Consider the following 24,158-nt stretch of genomic DNA (forward strand, 5'->3'; position numbering starts at 1 on the left):
TTTTAGTATAGAAATTGATATTTTGCCTTATCACTTCCATAGTGGAAGCGTCCAAAGCGCCTTTGTGATGGAATCAATGGGCTTTGGCCTGCACTGAGGGAGGAAAATGAGGTTAAGCAAACCGACTAAACCTACCCTTCCGTCACTAGTGCCATCAGGGAGATATTTTCCACACTCCAAAATCTGGTTGCTCCTACTGTTTCATGACCTCTCGTAACAACAATAAAATATCAAGTTCTGCTCCTTCACAGCCCCTCATAATCATTTGCTTTTCTTTACCCTTTATGGTTTTGTCTCCAAGTTCAGTGAGGGCAACTAAAAAACTAAAATAGACTAGACTAGAAGATTCTTTCAGGTAACTCTTGGACTTCTTATGAGCTGCGATATACCAAAAGAAAAGCAAAAAGCTGTGGGAAATAATTGTGGGTTTTTTTGTTTATAAAAGCCTTATACCTTTTTGCTGAAGGTACTGTATTTGGGAAGATATACAAAAAGTTCATGCTAAGGGCAAAGAGGTACCCCCAGCACGTAAAGTGTAAGGAGATTCTGCAAGGAAACCATTCACTCACGAACAGGCCAGAAGTGTGAAAATATTTTCCTTCAAGCTGAACATACGGTAAATCAATAATCAGGTATGGTATGCAGGTTAGAATAAGAATGAACTAGCCCAGACAAAATATAGGACATGACTGTATCTTAACGTTTGGCATATCAATATTGTGCATGTAGATGGGTACAAATTTGACAGAATCGGGGGACCTTTTATGTTTTCTGTAAATATAGACTTTGCCGCCATTGCCACAGATTGCTTTACGGAGAGGATATATGCACATTTTGGCTCCTTCTTGACCTTTTGTAAAGGGCACACAAGTGATATAAGAATATGCATGACATGTTAGTATCTGTTGTAGCTCTCTTTATTGTATATGGATTCTCTCCCCCGCCCCGTACTCTAATGTTTCTTGTTTTGGTATAGCGTTCTACCCGTGTTTAAACTATTTCAATCAAACTATTTCAAAAATAAGAATGAACTAGCCCATTCACAATGCTGGGGTGCACATTGAACAAAAATGACTAGACAAAAAATAAAATTAAACCCCACCAGCCTAAAGTGGGGGGAATGCATGATTGCTGTTGCGCAACTTCCTCCTTGGTTCGTTTTAGCCTTAAAAACCATCTCTCAGTTCACATAATGACTAGTAGCAGAGTTGCTTTCTAACTAACAAACTAAGCAAGCAAGCAAGCTTCCCTGAGGATTACAGTAAGTGCAGCAGAATTTCTATACAAAATACTAAGAAGCATGGAAAACGTAGTCCATTTAATCTAGGTCTTTTCTTTTTTTGGTCACATTATGTTCTTTGTCATGGAGCCTTTACTTCCTAAAGCCCTCTGAGCACCTGGCAGCATCACCAAGATCAGTGAGATCAATTTCTGGCAAAATATCTTACTGGTTATCATTAGGGCTGAATGTACCCCCTTCTACACACAAAACAAGATTAGGCTTACCTTTTTTAGAGGCGGCATAAAGTAAACCTGTTTCCAGCAGCAGCAATCTACCTTCAGCCCTGAGTTGCCAATGCAAATAGTAAATTTCCTGAATCAAAAGATAGCTATTTGTACCGAAGTGCTGCCAATTTTTCAACCAGCCCCTGTAGTGCTACATCTAACGGGAGCTTAATCGGCAGGCATTTTGCAGGCACTGATATTTATGTCCACCCCATGAAAAATTCACCTGCTGATTTCTTCAAATCACACTATTGGCTAGTATATTCTGGTCAGTTGGCAACATTCAGAGAAACAGCTCCCTGTTGGAACTTCCAACTATACATGTTGCTTTAGGGTTTGGCCTTAATCAGCAATGGTTGCTGTCAGGGCTGCCTAAGGTCCCAGCTCACAAAAGGACCAACGCCAGCTTCTCTTTATATACAAAAGTGTTTATTGCAGTTCATTTTCCGTTTCACAGCCGCGGCGCGCAGCCCTACGTCTGTTACACTAGACCGCTGAAGTCCCCTCTGAGTCAGTCCCTCCCCTGCACCAGTTCAAGAGCCTTGCTCTGCTCCACCTCCTTCTTTCTTCCCTTTTCCGCAGGGTCTTCCTGCCCGCTGGGGTTTCGCCCCTCCTGGATTCCTCTGACGCCGAATCCCCAGATTGCTCCCCCTCCCTCCTGCGGGCTTTAGGACCTGGCTCCCCATCCGGGCTCTCTGTTTTCCCGCGCGCCTGCACATTTGAACTTGGCGCGCGCGCCCAGCTCCCAACTTTCCTTCTGATCGTTACATTGCTCCCTTCACTGCTCCCCTCCCCTTCCGGGAGGATGGTTTCTCCTGACCTTCCTTCCATTCCTGCTGACGGAGCTGCTTCCCCTGACACACTGAAACTCCCCCCCCCCCTCGCCACGCTCTGGAGGGGAAGCTGGTCCTGATTTCCAGCTGCCGCTTTGAGATTCCCCGCTGGCCCCTTGTCCCTGCTGCGTCCCCCCTGGGACCCCCCTTGTCCTGACCACAGGCGCCCCCTTCTGGGAATCCTCTGATTCGCTGGAGAGGCTCATGGAATCCCTCGGGCCACTGTCACTCTCCCCACCGCTGTCCTCGGATTCTTCCCATTCGCTCTCCATCTCCTGTCCCAGCTGTGCCTCTGTCCCTGAACCCCTGACAGTTGCGATGCACTATTATTACAAGAAGAGCCAGCTTGAGTTTCAGGCATGTCAAGGCAAACAGGAAGCAGTATGGAAGCCAAGGGAATTGCAGGCTGGGGCTGATGGGAGATGTAGTCCACAACAGAAGGACACCAGACTGGGGATGGCTGAGCAAGACCCATAGGCTCAAGTCAATGTCCTTCTAATGCTGCTTACATTCAATCCAGGCTGAAAACGTGCTTTTGGCCTGGGTCCACTCCTTGTGTGGTGTGTGTGAAGCAAAAGCCTTCTTTTTCATGCTGTGACTCAATCCACAGCTGGGAGGTTTTCCAAGCACATTTTGAAGCCAGTCTTCTGTTGCAAGCCTCTACTGTGCCTTTCAGGCCTGTGTACTGTGCAGAAGTTTAACAAACGAACATTTTCCAAACACGGGGATGAAATCAAACTTTCGCCATGTAATAATTGAGTGGAACGGAGATGGTTGGCAAGATCAACTTGCCACGCTATTTAAAATTCTCCCAAACAAAGCAAATGTTAAAAGGTACAAAGCCGTGCATTCTATTATGTTCTCCCTAATCAAGATGAATTCTGGGAAGTGGCCAATCTTATTTATGATAAGAATATATATGCTGTTTTGATTTAAAAAGCAGCAACCAGTAATAAGGAAACAATAGGAAAATGATATACGCCACAGCTTCTAGGGTCTCACATGCTTCAGCATTTATGGCAGCAGAGCCTGGACTTGTTCAGGAACGCAGGCTGCCCCTTCTTCTCTGTCCTGTCATCATATGGGAAGGAAATAACCCAGCCGAGCCACATGATATCCTTTCTCAAATGGCTGCCTCTTCCTCTTTTTAACAGTTGGCTGTGCTGTCTGGGGCTGATGGGAGTTGGCATCCAGGAGGGTGCCATGCTAGCAAAGTCAGTTTTAATGACTTCCTTTGAGACTTAGGAGCCTGCAGGAGGAGTTTGGTATCTTGCAGCCTTTCATCATCTCCACCTTTGTCTAAGTGAAGCCCATCCAGGCTGATGATTAGTTGGGCTACTCATAAATAGGGATGTGGGGTGGAGAGGTGGAGAGCTGAATTTTGTTGTGGAGTTTTCCAACCAAAGTTTTCCAAAAAAATGAATATTTTAGAGGGAAATGTGCATGGAAAACAAACAGGTTCATAAAAATAACAAACTTGCATTGTATCAGGAAAAATTGCCTGCATACAAAAGTGTGTCCATAAGAAGAAATTCACATGAAAACACTGACCCATTTTCACGAGGACTCCTTTTAAAAAATATAAATCCGCGAATTGCTTCAGAGAACTGAATTGAAGATTTAAAAACTGTAAAACTGAGAGGACCAAAACTGACAGCTCCTTCCATCCCTACTCATGAGCAAGCAGCTATTTTGCACACTTTAAAAATATTAACCAGAGACAGAAAAACAGCAGCCAGCTCAAAAGCTTAAAACAGTGTAGAAATAAAATCATACCCTGGGTTAGGAGAGAGATCAACCTGTCAGATCAAAATCAAATTAGGTGTTTGAGCTGCTCCTGACAACTGGCTTTCTTATACTCCTCTAGCCAAAATATCCTAGAATTCCTTTGCAAATTCTGAAAGAACAATTGCAAGGTTAATTGCATGTCATAAATGTCACCTCAATTTTCCTGTAGGAGGGGAACTTGAAACAAAAGAAAATGGGGATCCTCAAAGACAACCAATCAGAGAGGAGAGAGAAAATTTTCAGTTTGTGGTGATGACAGGTAAGAAGAAAGGACAGTTGGGGGAAATGGATAAATATTGAAAATGCCTTAACCCGTGCCCCAGAGAAGGATTGTGTTACATAAACATGGTTGAAATGTCCAGGTAAGAATGACTACAAAACCCTGTATGCAGATCACATATATGAAGCCCTAATCTTATTAGAACAAAGCTTTAAAAATGTTTTGCTATCATGAAGATAAAAGTTTTCTGCTTGTGTTTCTGCTTGCAGGAGTCCATTGTAAGGTAATGCTGGCCCTCTAGTGTTCAAAGAATGGCAATTTCCCATAGCAAAATTTAATTTTCACAAATCCAGAGCCACTCATACAGTGGTGCCCCGCAAGACGAATGCCTCGCAAGACGAAAAACCTGCTAGACGAAAGGGTTTTCCGTTTTTCGATGCGCTTCGCAAGACGAATTTCCCTATGGGCTTGCTTCGCAAAACAAAAAAGTCTTGTGAGTCTTGCGATTTTTTCCGCTCCTCCCCCCTTTTCTAAGCCGCTAATAGCCTTTTAGCCGCTAAACCACTAATAGCGCTAAGCCGCTAATAGGGTTGCTTTGCAAGACAAAAAAACCGCTAGACGAAGAGACTCGCGGAACGGATTAATTTCGTCTTGCGAGGCACCACTGTACATGTACATCCTTCAGTGAATGACTCACAGCTGAACATGGAAACCTATATTGATCTGGGTGGTGTTATAGAGGGCCTTTTTGGTAGCAGCACCCTTCCTGTGGAATGCCCTCCTGTCAGATGCCAAAGAGATAAACAATTACTGTATACGAGCTTCTGTAAATATCTGAAGGCAGCCCTGTATTGGGAAGCTTTTAATGTCTTATGTATGTGTGTTCTTTATATTCTGTTGGAAGCTGCCCAGAGTGGCCGAGGCAACCCAATCGGATGGGTGGGGAAGAAATAATAAATTATTATTATTATATAAATGCACTGGCTGTAGTATTTGGCCTGTTCAGTGACACGCACATTCAAGCAATCACTTGACAATGCAGTTATGAAGCAATGAATGCATGTGTGCTAACTCAACCACATATCAGCAGCAACTTGATCCTCAGCAGATCTACTCAGTAGAGATGCTACTGAACTCCCTGTGGTTGTTTTTTGGCTCAGAATGCAAAGAATGGTGCCTTATAATGCTTGCTTAATACACAAGGCAAGCATTGCCAATCCCTGAGTACCTGAGATCTAAGGAAGCTCAGCTGAATTCTAGAAAAAGTTCCCCTTTGCTTTGCAAGACTTGAATAACGCAAGAGACAGCTTTACACATGGATATCTGCGGCATGGAATTACACTAGGAAAAGGGTTACCCAAATGGCTTATTATTAACTCTAAATCCTAGAGATACAGACAACATCTGGCTGAATGTAAATGACAGGTCAGCATGATTTTCTGACATAGGAGCTTGAAGGATGTTTGGAGAAGAATTAAAAGGTTTAGTGCGTTGCCAGGCTGCCGACTCAGGAGCCAGCCAGGTGGGGGCCTCCAGTGCTTTGAATAGATGCTCAGCAGATGGCAGGTGCAGCTTTGTCCACAGAGGTGCAATCTCCTGTTTCCCCACCTCCAAACCTGCTGTAGCTTACAATATTCCAGCTCTGCACTGTAGCAGATGGGGCCGGATGGTTGCTGTATAGAGATGGAGATGGGCTGTAGTTTCAGCTGATGGACACATGGGAGAAAGTCAGCTATAGGCCAAGGAGCAAAGCACAAACCCAAAGAGTTGCCTAAGATGAGTTTGCTGGATTTAGGAATGATGCTGCATTGAGTTACTGTCAGGATCATAATCTGGTACTCTTCCTTTGCGACCATGCCAGCTGGTAGGTGCTGCGGCAGAACAATTAGGAGTACCCTGGGAACTATGGTACAGTTTGATATTCTTGATTTATGTTCTTATGGGGCAGGGAGCAATGTGCCTAACTTCAAAATGTAGCAAATCTACCCATCTGCGTTTGGAGCCCCCTCTACACATTTTGCTTCGTGGGGTTCAGAACATATTTCATTCATTTATCTAAATGTTTATATATATCATAAATAACATTAAAGCGGTTTACAATATCTACACGTAATAAAAACCATGTAAAAATTGAAAATCGGAGGTCATCAACTAACCATTACAGAAAGATGATTTTTTTAAAAAAATTACCTGCAATACTCTTGGTGGCATAGAAAGGTTTTCAGTAGGTGTTTAAAGGTTTAAACAGGAGGTGTCTGATGAATCTCTGTTGGCCTAACATTCCGTAGGACTGGGTGACTCTGTTGACTGAAAAAGGAAATCCCAAACGACTGGCAAACTGCACTAGCAAAATAAAATTGTGAAATACTGCCTTGAACCTGTGAATAATATGTAGCAAATGAATCAAGAATGAAAATGTGAAGGAAGGTGTTACTGGAAGCAACTGCCTTTTCTTGACACCGTATGGCAAAGGGCTAATGCTTGCCAGAGGTTGAAAAAGAACATTTGCCATAGAAACAACTCAGAAAGGTTCTGCAATTCAGCACGTTATTGAAAGTTCAAGAAAACATATTTTATAAACCCAACAACCCTCCTGCTGTCAGCTTAGGTTTTTATTTTTATTTTTTTGTACAGACCTTAAGTTCAAATAGACAAAAAAGAAAAAGACAAAATGTTGTCCTCAAAAATGACCGGAGTGACATTTTCTGTAGATCTTTGCTGCAATCTAGTTTAAACAACAGAATGCACAGACTTAAGAAACAACATCACAGGGACTTCGACTTCTTCTTAATCTAAACAGTGAAATACACACTCAGATGAGTACATCATAATGCGCTAAAGGCCATAGCGTTTAAAATAACATGTGGCCAAAGGGTAGACTGAGAATGGAAATCCTTCTATTGATTCAAATACATTTTGCATTAAAAGCAAAAGCAGGAGTAAAACCCAAAACAGCTCTTATCATTCATTGTTGCTGGGTTTTTGTCCATAAAGCTACTAAAGAACATGGACAATTTCCAAGTTGTTAAAGTTCCTGTTTTATTCATGAAACCTTATGTTTCTGGTGCGTCTTAGAAGATCCAGGCCAGGCCATGGTAGTGCAACATAATTTCCATAGGAAATAATGGTAGTGGCAAAGGTCCCATCCCAAGGTAGCTGAGGTTGGGAAGCAGATATAAAATCCTAAAAGCACTGTTGTTTGTATGAAGGTGTCAGAACCCTGCCATTCCCCCCTGCCTCTCACAATACATTTAATTGTATTGTAGAAGTAATAAGATGGCTATTATTCATCACTGTTTGGTCGTGCTACCTGTATGACATGCAGCTATACTGAAGAAGTTCAGTGATTACTTTTAAGTGAAATCCAATGCTTGTGTGCTTGGAAGTATGACTCACTATATTGGGTGGGGCTTCTAGATAGGTTAGCATACAATCACAGCCTCAGTAATGCCAGAAAATGGCATTTTCTTCTTCTTTTATGACATTACAAAAATATGCTAAACGAATGAAGAACATGACTGAAGTTTGAAATGTTAAAACATCTCTTATATGCTGCACACTTGTGCTCAGTATTTCTTGAGTAACATAGAAAGTGGTAAACAAAACATACAAGGGAGTATTCCACTTGCTGGTAGTATTAGCAAATTGATTTGATGTTCGTTCCAAAACATCTCACAAACTTTTATCTTGGAGTACCTATTATACTTATCTCAGTGCAAACGCAAGTCAATCCATTTTGTATTTACAAACCAGGCTATTTTAATTTTATATATGCAGTTGTATGGAGGTTATATATGCAATTGTATGGAGGTTGGGTGAGTTGCCTTTCAGAAGTAGCCAAAATAGGTTCTTCATAAACTTGTTTGCAAATTAATTTTGCAAATACAGAATCAGAGCCACAAAAATGATTGTCTTTTTCTTCCTTTCCCCTGGACAGGTCATTTTCCCCTGTTGGTGGCTGGATCCTCATTACTGGGATTGCTCATTTTCTATTTAGCTGTTATAGGAGATCAGTGGCCAGTTTCCCTCTGACTTATTTTAAAGGTTTTTGGTACCTTTAACTCTCCCCTGGAGCTACTGTATCCTATGCATCTCTGTGTGGTATCTTGATGCATACTGAAATGTTATCTGCAGAAATTGTTTTATTGTTTTTTTAATTTAAAGGGATGGTTTTATTGTTTTTAGTTTTTAGGTTGTACACCACTTCAGTCGCTTCATGCTATGAAGCAATTTATAAATTTGTTTATTAAGTATTATTATTATTATTATTTGCTCCCGCATGTTCTGTTTGCTGCCACTCCACACACAGGGTATCTTTAATTCAACAGACTTCACATTTATCCAAGTAATCTGAATTTTAAAAACTGCCAAGTGTCTTGCTTCTCTAACATGTCATCTGCATCCAACCCCTTATCAAACACAGTTTGTATCATAGTTATAAAAATTAAAAATGACACTTCCAGTGTACATAAGGACAAGGAAATTGATAAATGGCATAATTTATATGTCAGCATTGCATGACTAAGATACTTTAAAAATATAATAGTGATGTCCTTTACACAGCGAATTATCTAAACCAGGGGTTCCCAACTGTGGTCTGTGGACCACCAGTGGCCCACAAGCTTTATTCCGGTGGTCCATGGCATGTCCACATTAACTTTTTATATTGATGCTTAATGGCATTTCAATTTCTTATTTATTTCTTTTATTTTATTGTATTACAATAATAAAACAATATAAGAAACAAAAGAAGCAACAAGTGGTGCATGGGGGGAGTTTAGAAATCACTGATCTAAACAATAAGGTTTTTTAGTTTATTTAATAAAACTTATTTACTTAATAAGCAAGAGTAATCAAGCACAAAACCAGACTTTTGTGAGTAGGCTGCTTTTCTGGATGTGCTTCGAGTGATGTATGGGTGCTGCATCCTACATCAAAACACGTAGGACTGCACATAGGAGAATCCCAGCTTCTTCCTTAAACAGCCAGAGTCCTTAGTTCAGACAGCTACAAACACTTGTTTAGAAGGACCTACAGAGAGGTGACAATGAACCCAACCCAGGCTTTGACTGTCCTTGTCCCAACCTTAAGTGATGGATGTTGCTAGAGATTACAGTGCTCGAAACCTATTCAGCAGGTGTAAGGGCAGAACAGCTGTGCATTCATGTTCAGTTCTTCACGGTAACAATTAAAAATGATTATAAAACCCAATTAGTCATTTTCTGATATGCTAAAAGAAACTATCCTACATCTTGCATATTTTAAAAAAGCTAGCTATCTGCAAGTCAAAATCTGTATATTGTAAAAGTGCTTTCATTTAGAATGAATTCCCTGCTGATCTCTACAGGCTGTTCATCAATATTAATACAGGTTAGGCAGAAGGCTAGAAAAAAGATCAAAAACAATGACATCGTACCCTATGTGATGATCATTTCCGGGCTAGGTTAAGTGTTGACTAGGGCAGAAGCAACACTTATACAAGTCCTCTGAATGCATACAGTGAAACTTCTCAAATATGAAACACTGGCTGCAATCAGGTCTATTTCCTTAGTTATGTAGGATTGCAGATGCCCTGTGAGGACTTGATTTCCCCCCAATAGCATCCTCCTTACAAACTATTTTGTTTATAGACAAAAGCAACACTCACAAGTTAACAAAGAAAAATAAATCAACCAATTGGCATCCATAAACAAAAGCACATAACTATGAATAAATTATGTTTGCCTGTCTGTCTAAAACAAAAGCTATAAAGTACTGAAACAATAAGACTCACAACATTTCCATACGAATATTTTCTTTGGGGTATTTTTTGAGTTTCACAGCAAATTTCTCCCATAAAGTCCTCACATCATTGCCTATATTTTTGAATTGTAAAGAACTGTGGCAGAATTGCATGCCCATTTTTTCGACAACAGCTATTGGTTTATAATCCCTCCCAATTTGGACCAAGCAACATCAATCCAGTTTTAAAGACCCACCAAATCTAAAAACCAGCTTGGGATGTGACGTAGAGGGGCTGTTGAAAGACCGAAAGCCCTGCTGAGATCCGGGAGCTAAACTAATGATTCTTGTGTCTGAGGGAAAAATGAAACAAAACTGTCTTTGCTTTTTATGAACACAACCTTTTTTTTTGCTGTTTTCTCTTACATTAATAATCACATAAGGATTAAAAAATAAGTAAGTCGTATATCTTGTCAAGTTGAAGGCTTCTCTTGATATAAATGATCAGTCAATAGGAACTGCAATTTAAAAACCAAGAAAACGATTTAATTCCCAAGGAATGTTGCATAAGTGTGATTTGAAATGGCATCTTTTCCCAATCAGATATCAAGCAGGTCTTCACCACTCTCATCACTCTCCACAGTGAGCTGTCTTGTCCACCATTTCTTGACTTCTGATCCACAAGAAGCCACATCTGACATGGGATTCATCTTGCACACAACAGACTTCATGGTTGTACGGCCACCAAACCGTAAGTTGACTGAAGACACCGAATGGCTTAATGGCTTTGGAGCTAGGGAATTAAACAGAAGACAACTTACTAGTGCAAATATGTATCTCACTCGGTTATCTGGAGTAGTGGGGATGGTTCCATGCAAACCAAGAGCTTTTCACATTAAAAATGCATTTGATATGCTCAAACACTACATTGTGTTGTAAATGCATTTACCTTGCATTCTACCTTGTTAATATACAGTAGTACAGAAGAGGAAAGAGAGCAATTTCTAAACCTTCAATTTATTTCAACTAGTTTAGGTTTCAGGTACAAAAGCATTACAAATGTGAAAAAAGCATCAACTAATACCAAGTGCAGGAAAATGTCCTAAGACTGAACTGATCTACTTAAAACAGCCCAGAACTGCAGCTTTGGCACACTTAAGACTCTTTATGTGTTCAGCACAGCAATGAAGCTCATGCTTAGCTTAAGTTACTGTTGGTCTTAGAGGCAGTAGCTATGTATATGGTTAAGCCTATGCAGGTCCATATTGCTCTGATGTTTAAAAGACCAAAAATTGCACACACTTATTACTTTCCCTATGGACTTCCATTGTTAGGGACGCCATTGGAAGAGGTACTCCATAACTACTTTTCTTAAAATATATTTTGTTGAATGATTTACTCTAGCATATTTTGACCTAGGAGCTTCAGTTGGCTCCAATAAGTTGTGGATTTTTTTAAACACATAAAAAACCCTCTGTATGTGTAAATAAATTAAAAAATTGTCCAGTAGCACCTTAGAGACAAACAAAGTTTGTTCTAGGCATAAGCTTTCGTGTGCATGCACATTTCTTCAGATACACTGAAACAGTGTGCACGCACACTTCTTCAGGTACACCTAAACAGTGTATCTAAAGAAGTGTGCATGCACATGAAAGCTTATACCCAGAACAAATTTAGTTGGTCTCTAAGGTGCTACTGGACAATTTTTTAATTTATTTCAACTACATCAGACCAACACGGCTACTTACCTTAATCTAGAACATTTGTATGTGTGTGTTTCCTCAATGGCATCAGGATCCTATGCAGCACAGAATTATACTAACAATAAAAATTTTCTGGAATAATAATGGTGGTTGGCTTTGGATCACATTTGTTGTCTTACTGATCACTGAATTTGGAGTTATAAAATAATTACATCCTTTTCTCTACTCCTAGCCCACTCCGGTCTTAAAGACCATGATGATTTTCCTTTCTTCTCCTGTAGCAGCATGTGATTTGGCTAGCTTGTCTGAGAAATCTGGAATGACTGTTCTCTTCTGTTTCTAGTGTAGCTGTAGTCAGTCTGAAATCTACTGCTGCAGAATCCTCCAGTGAGGATGCATGCCCTCTTATGGCACTTTTCTGAGTTCTATCAGTAACTAGAGCTCCAGGTTCCATTTAGAATTCTTTTTGGTGTCATTCATGACAATCTTCACCTACCTGATGGCAAACGCCATTGTCCAAACTTCCGCTGAGGTTTACCACCATCAGTAGAGTCTTGCCGATATCCACCTCTGTCAGAGAGCGTTGGACTAAGGAGCTGTTGTTGACTACTCATCTGAATAGAACAAAAGAGAACAGTGTTTAAGTGCATAGTATCTGAAGCTTCAAAGAACACAAGCAAGGCCTTTTGGTTTCTGATCTTTATTTTGTTGTTTCTGATTCACTAGAAAGAATTATGCTCATGGTAGCTGGGAATATTTTAGGATACTTTATTCCGGAGCACAATGAGTATCCACCTCACTCACTATGACACTGTTTACGGTAGGCTAATGAAGTAAAGGATGGCTGGATCTGATCCCAGTCATTTCATATTGTGAAGACTGTAGAACTGGGAAAATGCAAAACTGAAACCACGGGTGAGGAGGAGGAGGAGGAGGAGGTGGAGAAGAAGAAGAAGAAGAAGAAGAAGAAGAAGAAGAAGAAGAAGAAGAAGAAGAAGAAGAACAACAACAACAACAACAACAACAACAACTATAGGCCTAGTTTCCTTAGCTCAGGATATCAAGACAATGTTCTTCACAAAGTGACTCTTCTTTAAGCTTGTGTCTGTATCCAGCCACCCTAAAAGCTCTAGAATATTCCAAAGATGCTCTGCACAGGCACAGATTTCCCCATATTTGTGCCTGCACAGAGAACATGAGGAATCATGATTTATCTTAACCCACTGGTTTAGGCCAATACATTGAGGACCTGAGAATAACTGTACCTCAGGCTGTGTACTGTTATCCTGGTTATTAGCATTCATGTCTTCACTTGGTTGTGTTGTCTCAATGCTTGGTGGATTTAGGAAACGGCTAAGCTCCTGTTGTTGACTCTCTCGGAGACTATGGATAATGCTGCATGACTGCTGCTGTTTCTATAAAAAGATAATAAGTATAATTATCACTGGATCTTTTCAAACAAGTATTCTTCAAAAATTGAGATTTGCTCTTGTCTGCTCTACATTCCCTTTATATTATTCACAGTTACAGTGGACTTTTCCTTTGTAGTCATTTTCATAAAGCTGCTTACACCGTTTAATTTTATTTCAATCTGCTTTATGAGACTATTGAAAGAGACATTTAAAATAAAATGATCAGGGAGAAGAACTAAGCTTTTATAGAACTCATCTGGAGGCTATTGAAGTTAACTGGTTTCAGTGATTTTTAAATTAGACACTAGATAAAATTAACAAAGTGATAATAGAAACTCCCTTAGATAACTACAAAGTGTGACTTTCGTGTTGTACCATTTTTATGTATCAATGACAATGTGTGCAAAAAAAGAGAGAAGCAGAATGGATATATCCATTATTGCGCTAACTGGAAAGATAAAGCTTTCTATGCTTGTTTGTGAGTTGTAGGAAGAATTGGAACAAAATCCAAAATCCGAGAATTTTTTAGGATGGAATTTTTTAGGATGGCCCTTTTCCTTTACCAACTTGAAAGTGGAGTGCTTTCAGCGTCAATGAATACAAATTTGGAAAACAACTCTAATCCCTGCCCCCCAATGAAGGTATGTCCTTTTCCAGACTGGGAGAGAACATATTTTTAATGGTCCTCCACCAAATTTCAAATAAGAGAAAGCATTCTTTTTACAAGTATTTATTTGGGATCAGTGTTATCAGCTATCGTCATTGTCAACAACAACAAAATACACTCGAGAAGGAATTAAAAAACTTCACTTTCCGGACTTTCCAGACAAGGCATGTCAAGACACTGTCACTGTAGTCAGAAACAATCACCAGCTTTCCTTGCCTGAGTTGCAACTTGGTAAAGGGGCAGGGGAGGTAGGGGATTCTAGGACAGACGGAGGGCTGCTACCAAGTCATTACAGTGGTGCCCCGCAAGACGAATGCCTTGCAAGACAGAAAACTCGCTAGACGAAAGAGTTTTCCGTTTTGGAGGTGCTTCGCAAAACGAATTTCCTATGGGCTTGCTTCGCAAGACGACAATGTCTTGCGAGTTCCTGCTGGTTTTTTCCCCTCCCCCCCTTTTTCTAAGCCGCTAAGCCGCTTATCAGCTGATCCGATCAGCAGATAAGCCGCTAAAAGCCGCTAATAGCGCTAATTCGCTAATCCGTCAATGGGCTTGCTTCGCAAGACGAAAAAACCGCTAGACGAAGAGAATCACAGAACGGATTCTTTTCGTCTTGCGAGGTACCACTGTATAAAACAAGTCAAAACTTGGAGCAGTGTTTGGCTTGGTTCATAATAGTGTGCAGATTTTTAAACTGAGGGAGCTTGTATTTTGAAACCCCCATTTCCAAAATATGCTGCCATCACTAATTGCTATGGTGATGTTGCAGTGGTCCCTGACATGGGCCTGGGTGCATGAAAGTCATTAGGGTCAATCACTCAGCTGTCCAAACTTTCCTTAATATTTCCCCAAGCAACCTGCTGCCTCCATTCACTGATTTATAGAGAGCAAGAGGATTCTTCATTTATCTACTTGACTGTGTAATTTACAAGATGCATGTGGGGGGCAAAATCTGATAAACTACCATTACTCCAGACCAGAAAACATTTGTAATTTACTAATCTAACCTGGTACTCCTGACCCTCCAAGCTTTGCACCAATGTACCAATGCCCCTCTCTGATCATACAGTCCTCATTTTTCACCTCACTCCTTTTAACTCTGACTTTCTCAACCAACTCCTGCCACCCATCATTCATATCTCCATGCAACATTCTACTACACTCTCCTGCTGTCACTCATGATCCTTCTGTTATAGTTATCTGCCTTTCCTTTCTCTTTCTCCTCTGTTGTCCACATCTTAATTCTCGGCTCCTTGTGTCTTTTTTGATTACCGTATTTTTCGCTCTATAAGACGCACCAGACCATAAGACGCACCTAGTTTTTGGAGGAGGAAAACAAGGAAAAAATATATTCTGAATCTCAGAAGCCAGAACAGCAAGAGGGATCACTGTGCAATGAAAGCAGCGATCCCTCTTGCTGTTCCTGGCTTCTGGGATAGCTGCGCAGCCTGCATTCGCTCCATAAGACGCACACACATTTCCACTTACTTTTTAGGAGGGAAAAGGTGAGTCTTATAGAGCGAAAAATACAGTATGTAAAGCACCAGTGACGCTGGTAAATAAATAAATAAATAAATAGGACCCCCGTATTATAAGCACTACATGACTGAGAAGGCTAAGAAGCTTGAATAATGTTTTCCAAATAATTGACAGCTCTCTAGTATGAAAATAAAATGCAGCATGTTCTACACAACGAGGAAGGGTATGCTACAGGCTTTCTGTGTTTTCCTCATTAAACTTACTGCTCTAATGCGCTTCAAGCACTTTTTCAACCACATGCGGATAGTCTGTTTGGCTACTTCTTCTTCTATGGTGTATTCCAGTTGTTCCCTAGCAAGCAGTTCTTCCAGCTGAAGACTTTTCCTGATGTCAACAGATCTGTAGGAGAGCATGCTGGAAAAAAATTATAATAAACAATAATAATAATGAGTTTTTTTAAAAAAAACATGTTCTTTATAAAAGGAAAGTAATAGCAAGTGTATCATATACTTGATTTGAAAATAAGGTGTTTATTTTGCTCTTAAAGGGTCATCCGATGACCTAAGGATATATGGATTTATGATACAGTGAAAAGTGGCGAAGACATTAAACAGCCAACCCCATTACAGAGAAGTGCATGTGCAATGAAAACAGGTTTCTGTACACAAGTATGTTCAACTGTGCAAGCTGCCCAAATCCTGCACTGGAGATATGCATCAACATTCTCTGCTCTGACAGTACTGATTGGCTTTTTTGTGACTTCCTAAACTGGTGTCAGCTCTCATCATGATGCAGAAGTTCCCTGGATTGGGGTGTTTTTAACAGGGAAAGTTCTTTTTTCCATGGAAGTGGTCACTGTTATATGCTAAATTTGCCTTCCTTGATAATAAAACACTCTTTATCCAATCAAGTTCACACAGCCAAAAAAAGACAGCTGAAAGCTGCAGTTATTATATGATGAATTGGACTTTATATAATAAAATTGGACTTTTATTATAGTTTGAATTGGACTTCTAGATACACATTAGAAAAATCAGCATTGAGTAAAATCTGATATGCTTCTCAGTTAATATTTTCTATAAACCCTATAAACGTGATTGTATTCAGGGCTTTTTTTCAGCTGGAACTCAGTTCCGGCATCTCTCAGGTGGGCACCATTGCCATTGTAAGAGAACACGGGATGCATTCATGGCAAGTTCCAGCACCTCTTTTTCTAAAAAATAGCACTGATATTGGTAATCTGTTTTATAGTTTACAGAAAATATCTGCAACTAAACTACAATTGATTTTGTGTGCCATCTGACATACCTCAGTACATCGTGGAATGTTACATCTCCCCCATTATGCAGCCTCTCCATTTCATAGCACATGTGCTTGAACAAGAGTTTATCCTTGTCCAGATCCACCTCCAACCTTCCACGCAGCAACCTCAGCAAAAACTTGACTCGGAAGGTAGGAATCACTCCCTGAAAAGAAGGCAGAACTTCTCCATTATTGGTACTGGTCAAACCCTTCATGAGCTGTCACCAAAATAGCTAATGCTGCATGCATGGAATGCTGCCTGTGCAACAGAACTTCCCTTTCCTCTCCCCATGTGTCCTTCAGATCTGTTTCCAGGGGGTTCTCCAACCCTCTGGAGCAGATTTTTGAGGGTGCACAGGGAGATGTACTGCGTAAGTGGGTGTCTGCTGTGCTATTGGGACACTAGTGTTGGATATGACCCATGAAGGAGTTCAGCCAAACTGTTCATTTTTGTAGATAGTGATCTATAGGTCAAGGGTGTAAGCCAGGGGTAGACAACCTTTGGCCTCCCAGAAGCTGCTCAATTCCAAGGCCCATTTGCCTCAACCAGCATGCCCTGTGATCAGGAATAATGCGAATGTAGGCCAGCAATATTTTGAAGGCCACATGTACCCTGACTCTGAAGTAAATCTGTTAAGTTGTGGGTGAACATATCAGACGGCACAGTGATTCTTCAGACAGCTCTTGTTTATTCACAGGCCAGAACAGAACAGAACTGAAGGGTTCAGCCAACTTGCTTATAGACAGCTCAACTACAAAGCAACAGTAACAATTTCTGTAACTATCCAATCACTGAACGTCACTTTCAATTCCTTATTTGCATATGCGGACCTGAGTGAAAACTATTTACAGTATTCCCCTGCTGGCCCAGGGTGAGAACTTCAGTACATAACAAAATCCATTCACAGTTCTGAAGCTCCACAGTGCTTGAGCACAAAGACTGAAAGGAACTGATGTTGGAAAGGACTCCTCTACTACCCCGTATAAAGTGAAATGGGAGCAGCTATTGCATTCCCTTTTGGAAAACTGCATTTACTTCTCCTTCCTAGCAATTAATTAATAGAGCAGCAACTAAATAAGACTCGTGGAATTATAGTGAATTAGGTTATTACCTCTCTTTTGTCATCAACCATGTTCCATATAATTTGGAAATGTCTAAGATCATTGTAACTTAAGAGCTGGTCTTCCTCCGTAGAATAAAACAGCGAGAAATTTTCCACAATTATAGCTACGGAAAACAGAAACATCTTTAAGATGACATGGGCATTAAACAAGGATATAATCTATTAAGGAATTCATTTGTATTCATGATGTTGGCAAAAATGTACAAAATGCTATATTTATATTAATAGGCTTGCCTTTATTTAGACAAGTCAATCTAACAGTATTAGTTAGAATCTAATATGCTTCAACTTTAAATATGGAAGTGTTCTACTGGCTTCTGGGAACACTGAACAAACTCAATAAAGGCAAACTGAAAAGCCTTCTGCAGTGTTATTTTCATATGCAAATACAAGGTAGGAATAATTTGTCTTCCAATAGACATCTTTTTACAAGTCAGCGTTCTTACTAAAACATACTAAAACATATTTGCTCCTATATTGCTAAACCAATAACTTTATACAAAAAGAAATGGCAGCTAGGTTTTTCAAATGTTAAACAAGACTTCATTGTTTTATTGAAAGATTTCAAAAATTGGGTGTGTTGGTCTTCTAAGTATTGGCCTGAATATAAGCCTCACTTTCCCCCCAAATCCCGACCGTGAAAAGTTAAAGTGCAGCTTATATTCGCGACCTTACGGTATGCAGCCAGGAGCGTGGGGGCAAACAGCGCCAGGAACGCAGCAAAGCGGTGCCTGCTCCTTTTGTAGTCCCCCGTCCTCCCCCAGGGCCGGAAAGAGAGACAGCAAGGAAGGGGAAAGGCCGCCGAAAACGCAGTGCATTCCCCCCCAGTATGCAGCCAGGAGCAGTGAGGAATGGAGTGGCTTATATTCAGGTATTTTTTCTTTTTTTCTCTCTCCCCCCCCCCCAATTTTAAAGGTGCAGCTTATATTCAGGTGCGGCTTATATTCGGGCAAATACAGTACTAATACTTAAAAAAGCATACTCCATATGCTGAGGTGAGGTCTTCCAGTGATGGCGCCTTCTTTATGGAATTTCATTTCCTAGAGAGGTCCACCAGGACAGTTGTTTAAAACAGATTCACATTCAGAAAGCTTCTGAAATACCTGTCAGGTCTTTGTGGGTTGTTTCATTGGTTTTGTTTTGCAGTCCCAAACTGATGCTACTTTTTAATTTTTCAGTTAGCTGATCGTTGCAGTCATGTTGCTAATTCAATTATTTTATTTATAGTTTTGTCCCCTCAGGGGGACCAAAGGGCAAATTACCGTGTGTATATATATATATATATATATATATATATATATATATATATATTTGCTTTCGTAGATTTTCACGGGTACAGGAATGCAGGTTTTGGTGTCTTCGGGTGTCTTCCCGTGTAAGAGTTGGGGTGTCTAGGCGACGTTTCGACGAGGTCTCACTCGTCATCTTCAGGCTGGTGCTTTCGGCTTCTTGTTACTGGAACAGAGCAGGGTCTCAGTGTTTGAGTTCCTATAAATACTGTTGAGGGGGTGTGGTGTATAGCCTCAAACGTTCTGGGCAGAGAGGAAGTTCCCAGGTTAGTGTGCCTTTTCTTCTTTTGTTCCTTAATTACTTGAGGGATATCTTGAGTGATTTCTTGAGTGATATTCTGAGTACCACTTAGGTGGGTCATTAGGTGTGGATTAGTTCCTAAAGCTTTCGTGTCTTGACCTCTTGAGCAAGGAGGAGGGCCAGGAGCAAGGAGGAGGTCCCACCGGGTGCGCGAGGCTTGGGGCGGCAGCCTGTCGCCCGAAGCACGGGGAGCCCTCGGGAGGGCTCCCCCTGCTTCGGGCGAGTGTCTGCAAGCCTCGCGCACCCGGCAGGAGGTCCCACCGGGTGCGCGAGGCTTGGGGCGGCAGCGGACTTCTAGCTTCTAGGTGCGCGCAAGCAGTCCGCTGCCGCCCCAAGCCTGGCGCACCCGGCAGGAGGTCCCACCGGGTGCGCGAGGCTTGGGGCGGCAGCGGACTGCTTGCGCGCACCTAGAAGCTAGCAGTCCGCTGCCGCCCCAAGCCTGGCGCACCCGCAGGAGGTCCTACCGGGTGCGCCAGGCTTGGGGCGGCAGCGGACTGCTAGCTTCTAGGTGCGCGCAAGCAGTCCGATGCCGCCCCAAGCCTGGCGCACCCGGCAGGGGGTGCGCCAGGCTTGGGGCGGCAGCGGACTGCTTGCGCGCACCTAGAAGCTAGAAGTCCGCTGCCGCCCCAAGCCTCGCGCACCCGCAGGAGGTCCCACCGGGTGCGCCAGGCTTGGGGCGGCAGCGGACTGCTTGCGCGCACCTAGAAGCTAGCAGTCCGCTGCCGCCCCAAGCCTGGCGCACCCGGTGGGACCTCCTGCGGGTGCGCCAGGCTTGGGGCGGCAGCGGACTGCTAGCTTCTAGGTGCGCGCAAGCAGTCCGCTGCCGCCCCAAGCCTCGCGCACCCGGTGGGACCTCCTGCCGGGTGCGCCAGGCTTGGGGCGGCAGCGGACTGCTTGCGCGCACCTAGAAGCTAGAAGTCCGCTGCCGCCCCAAGCCTCGCGCACCCGGTGGGACCTCCTGCCGGGTGCGCGAGGCTTGCAGACACTCGCCCGAAGCAGGGGGAGCCCTCCCGAGGGCTCCCCGTGCTTCGGGCGACAGGCAGGAGTCCGCTAGCCCTGGGAGAGGCGCCCGGCTCTCCCACGCTAGCGGAGACCTTGCCTGCACGCAGAAGCTTGGGGCGCGCTGAGCTCCACACGCCCCAAGCTCCTGGTGTAGCGCAGCGCACCTGGGGGGGAAATAAATTTTTTTTCCTTTATTTCCCCCCCAAAAATCTAGGTGCGTCTTATGGGCCGGTGCGTCTTATGGGGCGAAAAATACGGTATATGTATATATATATATATATATATAAAACATATAATAAGTATGTTTGAAACATATACAGTAATGGCTATTTGTGACTTACCCACAAGTAAATTTAGCATTATGTATGCAATGATGATATAAAATGAACAGAAATACATAAGAGCACCAGCATAGTTTCCACAATCTGTCTTCCAGTATGTTCTGTTATCCGGAGTACAAAAAGGAGGTTGAACCTTCAAAGGAAAATAATTAATTAATTCAAAGGGATATACGATTGCTTCTTCTCTTCTTTGCCTTTTCTTTTGTGACTAACCGACATATGCACAAGCATACACTTAAAACGTATGTATCACAATTAGGGAACAAGGATGGCATTAACACGACAGCAAGAGCAGCAATAGTAACAACATTCTGAGGCGTATGTCAGGACAAGAGTGAGGGCCAAACTGGATGCAACCGCGGCACATCCGTGTGTTGTTTTTTTAATTTAAAAAAAAGATCTGCCCCTGTAAGGTGGAAAGAGTGATGAAGGTCTCCATTTTTAACAGCAAAAGGGGTGCCCTGATGCAGGATACATAACCCTCCCTCCCTGCCCCCGTCCATTGCATGCCTCCCTATCAAACCATAACCTATTTTTCTCACAGCCAGCGGTGAAGAACCTACAGTGGTGCCCCCAAGACGAACGCCTCGCGAGACGAAAAACTCGCAAGACGAAAGGTTTTTTCGTTTTCGAGTTGCTTCGCAAGACGAATTTCCCTATGGGCTTGCTTCGCAAAACGAAGCTTGCCCCCGCACCCCGGACCTCTTTTGAAGCAAGGGGCGGCGGGGAGAAGATCACTTCTCCCCGTTGCCAGCCCCGCAATCTCCGGGGACAGAGGGGAAGGCGCGCGCGCACCTTCCCCTCTGTCCCCGGACCCCTTTTGAACCAAGGGGCGGCAACGGGGAGAAGCGATTCCCCCCGCTGCCCCTTCCCTTGCTTTAAAACAGGTCCGGGGACAGAGGGGAAGGCCCGCGGCGCTTCCCCTCTGTCCCCGGATGGTCTCCATAGGAACGCATTGATTGATTTTCAATGCATTCCTATGGGAAACCGTGCTTCACAAGACGAAAAACTCGCAAGAAGAAAAAACTTGCGGAAAAATTAATTTCGTCTTGCGAGGCACCACTGTATTTCATTTGTCTGACCTAAACTTCCTGCTATATCTCAATCTTTTCTATCTATATATTCACAGCTTTACTAAATAAACTGCCTCTGCCCATATAAACCGTCCCGGACGCTGCGTTCATCATCTGAGGCCCTTTTTTGTGTGCCCCCTCCAAGTGAGGTTCGGAGGGTGACAAGAGAATGGGGCCTTTTCTGTGGTGGCTCCCCAACTGTGGAATGCTCTCCCTAGGGAAGTTCGCCTGGCGCCTTCATTATATATTTTTAGGCGGTGGGCTAATACATTCCTCTTCAACCTGACCTTTGGCTGATTAATATTCTACGCCCTTTTAAATGTGTCTGTGGTAAAGGGAAGTGGTTTATTGTTTTGCTGTTTCGTTTTACTTATTTACTTGTTTTTATCCTCTATTTTATTCTGTGAACTGCCCAGAGATATTATGAAGGGTGGTATATGAATCTAATAAATAATTAAAATATCTACCGTACCCTCCTTTAGCAGTCCTTTTACCAAAATAATAAGGCCCAAACACTTCAGCCTTTCACTGTAGACGTTACCAGCACCATGGCAGAAAGAGAGCCTGTGTTCCAAGCCCCAAGACCTTAATCTATATATGATTTGCAGCTGTAAGAGCTGGTGGTTTGAAATGAAAGCAGCACCAGTCCTGTGAATTAGCATTTACACACATCTGAGATGCAGGGGCAGATAAGACTGCAGAAAGAATTATATTAAATAATGTTTTGGCATTTATTCCAGGAGATCCAGTACTGAATGTAAAGGATAACAAATGTTTATCAGTTAGCAATATAGTCAACATACTCAGAAAGTCCCCCACTTGCTAGCAATTAATACAAAGATGGTGATATTTAGAATGGCAAAATATATGCATACTTGTTGACATTATCCACGGACTTAAATGGTTATGCATTTATTCCTGTAACTTGTCAAATAAATACACGAATGTTTGTGTGAATGATAGCTTAAAAAAAAAAGCACAGCACTGTTAAGTCACAAAGCTAGGCTGTTAGATATGCGGTGGTTCCAGTATTTATGTCTTGTTTTATAATTGTGTTCAATTTACCATGCAGTCATGCATTATCTTGTTCCAGTCTTCCCCAGTGACTATTCTGAAGAGTACAGTAATGGCCTTACCAGCTGATGAAAAGTTGGCATGCCTGTTTTTAAACAAACAATAAATTTTGTTCAGTGTGCGACAAGTGAAATTCAGCATTAAAAAACATTAGATGTTGCGATCTTTTCCTTCTTTCCTTTACTAAGCATTTTCCATGGTGACTATTAATTATAGTGAGAGGCTATATTGTGCCTGCTATATAGTAATCTACCTGATCTTCTCATTTCCAGAAGCCCAGCCTGCAAATTACTCCTACTACAGGAAATAACATGGGAACTTATACACAGAATGGGAGTAGCATAGTACAGCTGTTCATGCATTTTGTGTGCCCCAAACTAGACTGCACAAGCATGGATTCTGAGACCTGACCCAGAATCAAATTCCCTGAGAATCTCAACAATTCAACGAGCATTCATGCTCAAACACAGCAATGCCACGATATCATTTACTTTCTGGTGGAGTAAAAAGTGTCATACCTGTTGATGTTCTCTCCATATTTTACAGTGCCAAATAAAACTACTCCTGCGAAAGCATAGCAAAGTAACAGCAGGAACATCCCTACTATGATGAAAAAGCTCTTGTACATGCTGACAACCACTGTCAGAAGCAGCATCTTCAGGGTCACCTAAAAGATATAAGGAAAGCAATGGAAAATAACGTTTAATAATAGAAATGAGGCATAACAGTGACACAGCTGAGTAGTATTAGAAACCTGTAGCCAATGAATTGGTTGGTTAGTTCCACTCATATGTGACATCCAGCCCCTGCCCTGCTTCCTGGCCCTTCCCTAGGATTGCCTAGTCACAATGCTCCAGCAACAATACAATTATATTTCTGCTTTCATGCAGTGTTCAAAGCACAGCAGCACCGTTAGGGTCTGGAACTGACACACAGCAACCCTTTGCTCTCTGACCCATGGTGTTGAGCCCTCCAAAGGTACCTTCCTGCTTACCCTTCCTTTCCTCAATCTCAACATCATTTGCTCCTTTCTGCAAGACTCCTCCTCCTCCTTGGCCCACTGACTACTCTGCATTCTTCCTTCATGTTCTTTACTCTTGGCTCCCTGCCCCTAGGGGATGCGGGTGGCGCTGTGGGTTAAACCACAGAGCCTAGGACTTGCCGATCAGAAGGTCGGCGGTTCGAATCCCCACAACGGGGTGAGCTCCAGTTGCTCGGTCCCTGCTCCTGCCAACCTAGCAGTTCGAAAGCACGTCAAAGTGCAAGTAGATAAATAGGTACCACTCTGGCGGGAAGGTAAACAGCGTTTCCGTGCACTGCTCTGGT

General features: G+C 42.3%; 1 protein-coding gene across 10 annotated transcripts in view; it reads right to left on the reverse strand.

The window, feature by feature from the left end:
• Positions 1-6,944: 6,944 nt before the first annotated feature.
• NALCN (sodium leak channel, non-selective) overlaps positions 6,945-24,158 on the reverse strand; it is a 191,064-nt gene continuing 173,850 nt past the window's right edge. For 8 of the 10 annotated variants that reach the window (XM_083501008.1, XM_083501004.1, XM_083501002.1 and 5 more), the window contains 9 exons: positions 23,351-23,499; positions 22,824-22,917; positions 20,686-20,818; positions 17,741-17,856; positions 16,635-16,792; positions 15,590-15,740; positions 13,037-13,186; positions 12,268-12,385; positions 6,945-10,861 (listed from right to left, as the gene is read on the reverse strand). In XM_083501008.1, the coding sequence (XP_083357134.1) occupies positions 10,668-10,861; positions 12,268-12,385; positions 13,037-13,186; positions 15,590-15,740; positions 16,635-16,792; positions 17,741-17,856; positions 20,686-20,818; positions 22,824-22,917; positions 23,351-23,499 (1,263 nt within the window). In that variant the 3' untranslated portion in view covers positions 6,945-10,667. Of the gene's footprint in view, positions 10,862-12,267; positions 12,386-13,036; positions 13,187-15,589; positions 15,741-16,634; positions 16,793-17,739; positions 17,857-20,685; positions 20,819-22,823; positions 22,918-23,350; positions 23,500-24,158 lie in introns of those variants that run through there. The other 2 variants (XR_014525549.1, XM_083501001.1) reach the window with 2 other exon arrangements.

Source organism: Podarcis liolepis (genome assembly GCF_965112155.1).
Source record: "Podarcis liolepis genome assembly, chromosome: 4".
In the NCBI taxonomy this organism is placed as follows: Eukaryota; Metazoa; Chordata; class Lepidosauria; order Squamata; family Lacertidae; genus Podarcis; species Podarcis liolepis.